At 37.6% G+C, this 10,553-nt stretch overlaps 1 protein-coding gene across 1 annotated transcript; it reads right to left on the bottom strand.

The window, feature by feature from the left end:
- Positions 1-8,853: 8,853 nt before the first annotated feature.
- LOC126030346 (olfactory receptor 7A10-like) lies at positions 8,854-9,654 on the bottom strand (the record flags this gene model as incomplete). The annotated part of the gene is made up of 2 exons (XM_049788540.1): positions 9,300-9,654; positions 8,854-9,014 (listed from the first exon to the last, which is right to left on the bottom strand). Coding segments are annotated over exons 1-2 (516 nt in total), but the record flags the coding sequence as incomplete, so codon positions are not given.
- Positions 9,655-10,553: the final 899 nt, after the last annotated feature.

Genomic DNA, 10,553 nt, shown 5'->3' with positions numbered 1-10,553 from the left:
GAGTGGAATGTAGCCTAGGGACATTGGTAGAGGAATATTGACACAGGTGGTGAGGTTGGAGGTGGAATATGAATGCATGAAAAATCTAATGACAGCTTTTTAAGTACCTATGTTTTTTTTTTTTTTTTTTTTTGGGCCACACCCGTTTGACGCTCAGGGGTTACTCCTGGCTATGTGAAATCGCCCCTGGCTTGGGGGGACCATATGGGACGCCGGGGGATCGAACCGCGGTCCTTCCTTGGCTAGCGCTTGCAAGGCAGACACCTTACCTCCAGCGCCACCTACCCGGCCCCAGTACCTATGTTTTTAAAATAAAGAAAATGAAAATGAAAATAATGACAATAAGTGACATTGTATCTTTATTTTCTCAAAACTAAAGGGATTGAATACACAGCCAGGCAGAGGCTCAGTGTAAGGCCATGCTGAGTTCACAAACCACATGGCAAATGCGAATTAAACCACAATAAGGTATTAATTACCTCTAGCTTCTAGAGTGTCTGTTGGAAAGGGTGTTGAAAACAGAAAACTATAACACACTACTGATGGAAAAGTAAATTGGTGCGGTCACAATAGGGCATAGTATGCTGTTCCTTGAAAATTAAAAATATTTGCAACCCATAGGGGAAAAAAGATGGGAGGCATCACTTTCCCAAACTTTACAATGTACAACAAAGCAATAATCATTAAAATAGTATGGTACTGAAATAAATACAGACCCTCTCAGATCAATGGAATATACTTGAAAATTCAGAGAATGACCCCCAGACATACATTCAATTAATCTTTGGTAAAAAGGCAAGAAATGCAAAATGGAGCAAGGAAAACCTCTTTCTTTAACAAATGGTGCTGGGAAAACTGGTCAGCCATATGCAAAAAGAGAACTCAGACCTCTAACACCATGGAAAATGATCAGTTCAAAATGGTTTAAAGACCTTTATATCAGATCTGAAACTATATGATATATGAAGAAAAACATAGGCAAAACACTCCATGACATTGAGACTAAAGGCATCTTTTCAAGGAGGAAACATCACTGTCCAAACAAATGGAAGCAGAAATAAACAAATGGGACTATGTTAAACTGAGAAGCTTCTGCAATTCAACAGAAACAGTGACTAGAGTAAAAAGGTCACCCATTGAATGGGAAAAACTATTCACCCAATACCCATCAGACAAGAGGCTAATATCTAAGATAAACAAGGTACTGACAGAACTTAACAAGGAAGAAATTATCTAATCCCATCAATAAATGGGGAGAAGTGAACAGACATTTCCTCAAAGAAGAAATAAAGATGGTCAAAAGGCACATGAAAATAATTCTCCACATCACTAATCATCAAGGAGATGTAAATAAAACAACAATAAGATATCATCTAATGCCACAGAAACTGACACACATCACAAAGAACAAGAACAACCTCTACTGGCATAGATGTGGGGAGAAAGGACCTCACATTTAATGCTGGTGGAAATGCCATCTAGTCCAGATTTTCTGAAAAACAAAACAAAACAAAAAAAAAACAAAAAAAACAATATGGATATTTCTTAAAAAACTGAACATTGATCCCCCAAATGACCCATCAATAATATACTAACATATATTCTTGGACCATAAAAACACAATACATTTGCATTTCTATATTCATAGCAGCACTTTTTACAATAACCAGAATCTGGAAACAACCCAGATGCCTGACAACAGAGAAGTGGCTAAAGAAACCATGGTACATCTACACAATGGAATACTATGCAGCTTTTAGAAAAAATGAAGTCACAAAATTAGCCTGCACATGGATGATTATGAGTACTACTATGTTGAGATAAATTATCAGAAAGAGAGAGGAGCAGAATAGTCTCACTCATCTGTGGGAATTAAGAAAATAAAAGACATTCTAGTAATAATACCCAGAGACAATAGAGATGAGGGCCAGAAAGACCAATTCATGATATGAAGCTTACCACAAAGAGTGGTAAGTGCAGTTAGAGAAATAACTACAGTAACAATTACAATGACAATAATAGAGAGAAAAAAACAGTGTCTGTCTTGAAGACAGGAAGGAGATGGGGGAGGAGGGAAATGGGGGCATTGGTAGTGGGAAAGTTATACCTGTGAACTCAACAAAAACAACATAAGAATCAATGGAGTCCCAGAGACCCAAGAAGAAAATCCCCAGAAAGAATCACCAGTCAAGGACAAAAATACAGAGAAACTGTCAGAGCTAAAGACTGCATGCAACCAAATTCTATATGCCTGAAGAATACCAGATAAAAGAGACCCGAAGAAAAGCACCCCAAGACACATCCTAGTAAAAATGATAAATCCCACAGATAGGGATAGAATACTGAAAGCAACAAGATTGAAAAAGAAAATTGCATTCAAAGGAGCATCCAGACACATCAAACTTCTATACAAAGATGGCTCTAAATCCCAGGACAATTATCTCTCTCAAGGTTAATGAGCTAAATGTGCCAGTTAAGAGACACAGAGTGGGAAATGGATCAAAAAAAAAAAAAAAGTTGAATCCAATATTCTGCTGCCTATAAGAAACACATTTGATTTTTTTGCGTGTTAATTTTGTAGCCTGCCACTTTGCTATATGAGTCTATTATTTCTAGAAGTCTTTTGGTCTAGTATTTAGGGCTTTCTAAATATTGTATCATGTCATCTGCAAACAGTGAGAGCTTGACTTCTTCCGTTCCTATCTGGATATCCTTGATTTCTTTTTCTTGCTTAATCTCTATGGCAAGAACTTCCAGCACTATGTTGAATAGTAATGGTGAGAGAGGGCAGCCTTGTCTTGTACCAGATTTTAAGGGAAGGCTTTTAACTTATCTCCATTGAGAATATTTGCCATTGGCTTGTGGTAGATTGCCTCTACTATATTGACAAAAGTTCCTTCTATTCCCATCTTAATGAGAGTTATTATCAAGAATGGGTTTTGGACCTTATAAAATGCTTTCTCTGCATCTATTGATATGATCATATGGTTTTATTTTTATTTTTGTTGATATGGTGTATTATGTTGATTGATTTACAGATGTTAAAACATCCATTCATTCCTGGGATTAAACCTACGTGGTCGTGTAGAATGACCTTCTTGATGAGGCATTGGATCTTGTTTGCCAGATTTTGTTGAGGATCTTTGCATCTGTGTTCATCAAGCATATTGGTCTGTAGTTTTCTTTTCTTTTCTTTCTTTTTTTTTTTTTTGCAGCATCTCTGTCTGGCTCTGGTATCTAGTTTGGGCCTCAGTCATAGAAAGAACACTCCCTTCACTAGTGCAAATTTCCACCACCAATGCCTTCCTTCTCCATTCCTCACCCCACCCCCTGCATGTATTTGAGACAGGCATTCTACTGTCTCACTCATCAACATTGTCATGGTAGGTCACCACACTTTATGGTGAGCTTCATATTGTGAGCTGGTCCTTCCAACCCTTATCTCTATTGTCTCTGGGCATTATTACAATAATGTCTTTTCTTTTTCTTTTATATCCCCCCCCAATTTCTTCCAGAATCTTACATTTCGTGGCATAGAGTTTCTCAAAGTAGTCTTCTAATTAATTGCCCTTTGGATCTCTGTTTTATTTGTAGTGATCTCCACCTTTTCAATTCTAAACCGGTTTATTAAGTTTCTATCTCTCCCTTTCTTTTTGAATTTTGCTAGTGGTTTATTAATCTTGATTATTTCTTCAAAGAATCATCTTTTGCTTTTGTTGATCTTTTGGATTGTTTTTTGGGTTTTCACTTCATTAATTTCTTCTCTAAGCTTTGTTATTTCCTTCTGACTACTTATTTTGGGTTCATTTTGTTGATTGTTTTATAATTTTATAAGCTATGTCATTAAGCTATTTATGTAGTCCCCTTCTTCCTTCCTGATGTGTGCTTGCAACTTTGATTTTGAATCTGTGTTTGTTTTGACTATTCAGATGTGTTTCTTTTATTAATAATTTATTTATTTAAACACCGTGATTACAAACATAATTGTAGTTGGGTTTTAGTCCTAACAAGAAAACCTCCTTTTACCATGCAACCTTCCCATCACCAATGCCCCCATCTCTTCCCTCTCCATCTCCTGCCTGTATTCGAGACAGGCTTTCTACATTCCTCACTCACTGACATTGTTATGATAGTTCTCAACATAGTTATTTCTATAACTGTGCTCACCACTCTGTTGTGAGCTTCATAACTTGAGCCAGTCCTTCTGGCCCTCATCTCTGGGAATTATTTCAATCTCCTTAATTTTTCTTAAAACCCATAGATGAGTGAGACTATTCTGTGCCTTTCTCTCCCTCTGACTAATTTCACTCAGCATAATAGATTCCATGCTACATCCATGTATAGGAAAATTTTATGACTTCATCTCTCTGGATGGCTGCATAATATTCCATGTGTATATGTACCACAGCCTCTTTGGCCATTTATCTCTTGAAGGGCATCTTGATTGTTTCCAGAGTCTGGCTATTGTAAATAGTGCTGCTATAAATATAGGTGTGGAAGGGATTTTTGTATTGGATCTTTGTGTTCCTAGGGTATATCCCTAGGAGTGATATAGCTGGGTCAAGTAGGAGCTCAACTTCCAGTTGTTTTTTTTTTTTTAAGGAATCTCTATATTGTTTTTCAGCAGGGCTGGACTAGACAGAATTCCCACCAGCAATGAATGAGAGTTCCTTTATCTCCACATCCCCTCCAGCTCTGTTTGTTCTTGTTCTATGTGATGTGTGCCAGTCTCTGTGGTGTGAGATGGTACCTCATTGTTGTTTTGATTTGCATCTCCCTGATGATTAGTGATGTGGAGCATTTTTTCATGTGCCTTTTCACCATTTGTATTTCTTCTTTGAGAAAGTGTCTGTTCATTTCTTCTCCCCACTTTTTGATGGGGTTAGATTTTTTTCTTGTTAAGTTCTATGAGTACCTTGTATATCTTATATATTAGCCCCTTATCTGATGGGTATTGGGTGAATAGCTTCTCCCATTCTGTGGGTGGCTTTTGTATCCTAGGTATCATAAAATTTAAGAATCAGTAACACTCCCAAATAGTTTCAAAACCAGAAACAAAAGTACATATGCACACTGCTATTTATTGCAGGACTCAATACAATAGATATGACTTATAATTAACCAAGGTGTCCAACAACAGACAAGTAGATTTTAATATATGGTGCATATATACAATGGAATACTACACAGCTGTAAGTAATTATGCAATCATTCATTTGCAGCAGCATAGATGAAACTAGAAGATATTATGTTAAATGAAGTAAGCCAGAAAGATAAATTCAGAATAATATCACTTATATGTGGTATTTAGAATAACTGCATGCAGAAACACAATGGTATAAATGGTAATTGTCTTGAACACTATTGGCCTCAGAGTATATCGAGGAGAAGGAAAGAAACTGAGCGGAAGAAGAGACACACAAAAGTTTATATTCTCTTTGATACTTCAAAGAGATCTGCAAAATTAATACAGCTATTTAAATTGAGCAGGTTTTCAATTAAATATTCTTCAAAGACATCTATAATAATGTTCTAATGATTTTTACCCACAGAAACAAGTTTAGAGTGTATTTGGAAACCAGGGTTTCCCACTCCAGTGCTCACTGTAAGTATGTCTGAATTTTAATATGTCTATAATAAGTCTTTAATTTTTTTCACAATGGCTCTTGGATATATAGTTAGGTCTCCCTAGTCTCTCATTATAGTGTTATATTATATTAGACTCCAAATACATTGCTCATTATGGTAATGTCTTGACAAATATTCTAATTTATTAATGTTTTATATGATTATGCCTGCTAATATGATCTAATATTTATGTCCACAGATAACACTAGAATAGGCATAACCTGTAGCTACAGTGCTCATTCATTGAGTATGTTTTTGCATTTCATTTTCAATTCAAGCTAAGTTACAATTATATCATAATGTCCATATTGTCAGTTTGCTTTCAGGAAAGGAACTAGGGTGCTCAAGATCCATTAGACATTATTTCATGATGTAGACTCCTTTTACAGTCCTCTCTACCATATTACTTAGTATTCTAGATTTAATATTTATAATACTGTAGAATACTGTTTTCAGCTTTACCCTACTCAATAATTATTTGCCTAGGAATTGGAAAACCTTTCCATCTGACTTGCCATCCTTTTTTAAGCACTCTGACCAGTGTCACCTGGGTCAGTTTTTCAACTGCAACCTATAGACCCATTTTCATTGCCTGTCTCCATTCGTCTGCAACTGTGTGTTTGCTTATCATTCCTGTCTGTCTAATGTCCATCTGTATTATACATAATGTCCATTTGTGTTGTATATAGTCTTTTCCCTGTTATATATAATACTTTTCCCCCTCCCCTGCTTACCACTTTACAAATTATTTTCTATACTTTTGTTCTCTCACCCCTGATTTGTAATTTCTCCCTAATTAACCCTTTTTTACCCTCAGTTATTAACTACTCAGGAACCAGAATATTCCCTCCACCCCAACCTGCTTCCAGACAGCTCACAAACTGAAATGACAACTTCCCAACTCACCTTGCCTTGGCCTGGGCAGAAGCTGCCATTGTCACTCCTGCTGATTTCCTCTCAGCAGCCCTTTTTCTCCCATTTCCCTTTGCTGTGGATACAGTTTTTGAGAAACCCTTGGCTCAAGGACATTTCCTGATACAGGGTTGCTCTGAACCTTCTTTTATTCAGACCCACAAGACCACATCACAGGCTGAAGATGTGCTCCTGATTATTTCAAAAGACTTTAAGGGGATATATATATTTCCTTAGGTATATTTCCTTAATAGGTATAATTCTTATTGTGTATATCCTTATATAATTTCTCCACCCTGTTTTTGGAATTGTTTAATATGAAATTCTAATAGATAAGTTTCTCTTGGATTCTGAGTTCATGTTAGAACCAAATAATGGGAATTGTTTAGTTTGTTATTTTTACCCCCATATGCACCAGTAGTATCCTGTGGCATTGTTCTTTTTTGTATAGGCATATCAAAATGGGGGAATCTTAAAAAATATGGGGGTCTGGAGCAATGGTGCAGTGGTAGGGTTTTTGCCTTGCACAGCAGACCCAGGACAGACAGCGGTTTGATCCTCCCATGTGCCATATGGTCCCCAGAGCCAGGAGCAAGTTCTGAGTGCAGAGTCAGGAGTAATCCCTGAACATCGCCAGGTGTGGCCCAAAATCAATAAGATAAAAATAAAATAAAATAAAATGAAATTTTATGCCTAGGAGGAAATTCTTATCTAATCAGGAAAGGAACTCATAAATGTTTTAATGCAGGGGGAGTCTTCCACCCTGAAGAGGTGTCATAGTGACTTGACCTAGGCTTCAGTTAATTGGACATCAGCTGTTCACCCCCAAATTTTAGATTCCATCTTTGGAACTGGCACCGTATTCTTCTGCACCAGCACCAGGAATCCAACTTCTACCAGTGAAGGCCCCAATGCTGCCCTGGCACCAACTTGCTCCAGAGTGGGTTCATATGACATCCTGATTAGTTGGAAACAACAACTTGCTTTCAGTGTGGGTGTATCTGACTCTCCACCTAACAATACGATGAAACTAGAAGACACTTTGTGACATCCTGACTTCGACTAAGGATCTTTACAAAAACAAAGATCTAATTACTGAAGCCTGAACAAGAAAACCTAGATTCAGGAGGACTTTTTCTGAGACCATGAAGAAAAGACTTTGAGGTTTAACAATTTAGTATGTTCAAAACATTTATTTGGGGCCCGGAGAGATAGCACAGCGGCGTTTGTCTTGCAAGCAGCCAATCCAGGACCAAAGGTGGTTGGTTCGAATCCCGGTGTCCCATATGGTCCCCCATGCCTGCCAGGAGCTTTTTCTGAGCAGACAGCCAGGAGTAACCCCTGAGCATCACCGGGTGTGGCCCCCCCAAAAAAAAACATTTATTTGTCTTATGGTAGGATACTTTATGGGTTTGGATACCCTGTTTTAGGCCAAAGGTTTGGTATTTCTATTTTCCCTAACTTTTGCTGCACCTATGAAAAATAAAAACTGCTCTTTTATAAAAGAATCTTTTATATAGGGGCTCCCGCCTTTTTCCCACCTTTTCATAGAACTTTACTAATTACTCTGTTGTACCTCATATTTATGCATTTTTATATAAAATTAAGAAAAGAAAAAAGAAAGAAAGAGATGGAGGGCCAGGGGCCAAGTAGTTTCAGGTGCATTGGTGGAGATAAAAAAGACAGAACTAAATATCTGAGCCAAAGTCAACAACAATGTAATTAAGAGACTCAAACTCTAACAATCTAAACTTTAAATGGGCCTGTTATACTGGCATGTCAGGGGGAAAGGGTGATGGTATAAGATACCCTCTGGGAAACGTGGTGGAGGGAGGTTGACACTGGTGGTGGGATTAGCCCTGACTCATTGTATGTTTGAAATTCAATTTTGAAGGACTTTGTAAATCACAATGACTTCAATAAAAACAAAAAAGAATTGCATAAGATAAATTGACAAGAGACTTTGAAATCAAGTTATTTTAATTAATTTAATTTTAATTTATTCTTTATATATAAAGGCAGGAGAGATAGCATGAAGGTTTACCTTTCATGCAAAAGGTCATTGGTTCAAATCCCGGCATCCTATGTGGTCCCCTGAGCCTGCCAGGAGCGATTTCTGAGCATGGAGCCAGGAGTAACCCCTGAGCGTTGTGACCCAAAACCAAAAGAAAAACAAATATAAAGTGACAAGATCTGTTACCAATATCGAAAAAATATATTTCAAACTCACTCCCTAAATTCAAGGCATTTTTCTCTGATGGAACACCTTACATATTTTTATTTATTTGTTTCTATCCCAAAAAGAATTTTCAGAGCTCTTTTTATATCTTTGTTCCTCAGACTGTAGATGAAGGGGTTCAGCATGGGAGTGACTACTGTATACAGCACAGATGCCATTGCACTTGAGTGTGATCCCTGGGTATCAGAAGAACTAAGATACACTCCAATGCTTGTAAAATAAAATAAGGAGACCACTGAAAGGTGAGATGTGCAGGTGGAAAATGCTTTATATTTCCCTTGAGCTGATGAGATTCTGCTTATGGAGGAAATAATCTTTGTATAAGAGTAAATGATACCAGAAAGAGGAATACCACCCAAAATCCCTGCTGAAAAATTCATTACCAAGATGTTCAGAAATATATCTGTACAGGCAAGTAGGACCACCTGTTTGAGTTCACAGAAAAAGTGTGGGATTTCCACATTTGTACAGAAGGACAGTCTCAAAGCAACTAAACTTTCTATTAAGGAGTGCAGGAAACTGACAACCCAGCACAAAAAAACTAACAGTACACACAAGCGGGGGTTCATGATGACAGTGTAGTGAAGGGGATGACAGATGGCCACAAAGCGGTCATATGCCATCACAGTCAAGAGAAAGTCATCTAGTGTTGCAAATAGAATGAAAAAATACATCTGGGTGATGCAACCTTTGTAGGAGATGGCTTTGCTGTGAGTCTGGAAGTTCACCAGCATCTTGGGGATGGTGGTGGAGGTGAAGAAGATGTCCACCAAGGACAGGTTGCAGAGGAAGAAGTACATGGGGGTATGGAGGTGGGAGTCTGAGCTGACAGCCAGGATGATGAGCAGGTTCCCAAGCACAGTGATCAGGTACATGGAGAGAAAAAGTCCAAATATCAAGGGCTGCAGTTCTGGTTTTTCTGATAGTCCTAGAAGAAGAAATTCCATGTGTCTGGTGATGTTCTCATGTTCCATGTGGTAGAGAGAACTATAAATGAGGAAAAAGTCACAAGATTTCTTTGAACATAAGAGGCAGTACTCCAAATGTCATTTCAATGCTGCCTTTCATTTTGCCAGCAATGTTCTGTGTGCGCACCATGTCTCTTCTAAGAGCTATATCTAGGAAAAGATTGCTTCCTACTTTCAACATTTTCTAATAGTGTAATACTTTATATTTTCTCATAAATCTTATGCCTTTAAAATATTTTAATTGGGAAAGGGATGATTAATCTTCAAAGCAATAACCAGGAATCCCTGGAATACATCCAATTATATTTTACTTCTATTGGAAGACAAGTCCTTACTCATATTTAGTTTGGACATCACACCTGCCATGCTCAGGACTTATTTTTGGCTTTGAACTCAGAAATGACTCCTGGAGGGCCATAATTAATGCCATGATTGAACCCACATCAACTACATGCAAGGCAAGAACTCTCCATGGGTCTCTCAATAATATGAAGATCTGCTGGTCAAGTGCTCCTGTCGGGCAAAACTGAGGGCCTACCAATCCCCCTTATCCTAGAACTACTCATAATAACAATTGGTGCTGATGCTACAACTCAAGTTAGAACACAGACAAGACATGTTCTCTGAATCATGAATCTCTTCTCTAACCCCACATCAGTAAACAATGTTTGTAGCACTATTACAATCATTGGCATCAAAAGCTGGGTTCTGGTTCTTTTTAGAATATTATGGTGGAGAAAATACAATCCAATACAAATATTATTTTAAAACTCAGAGATAAAGCTATGCTGTGATAAAAATGATAT

This window comes from Suncus etruscus, chromosome 15 (assembly GCF_024139225.1).
Source record: "Suncus etruscus isolate mSunEtr1 chromosome 15, mSunEtr1.pri.cur, whole genome shotgun sequence".
NCBI classification, from domain to species: domain Eukaryota; kingdom Metazoa; phylum Chordata; class Mammalia; order Eulipotyphla; family Soricidae; genus Suncus; species Suncus etruscus.
The sequence above is the reverse complement of the archived record's forward strand: the minus strand, read 5'-3'. Positions and strand labels throughout refer to the sequence as shown.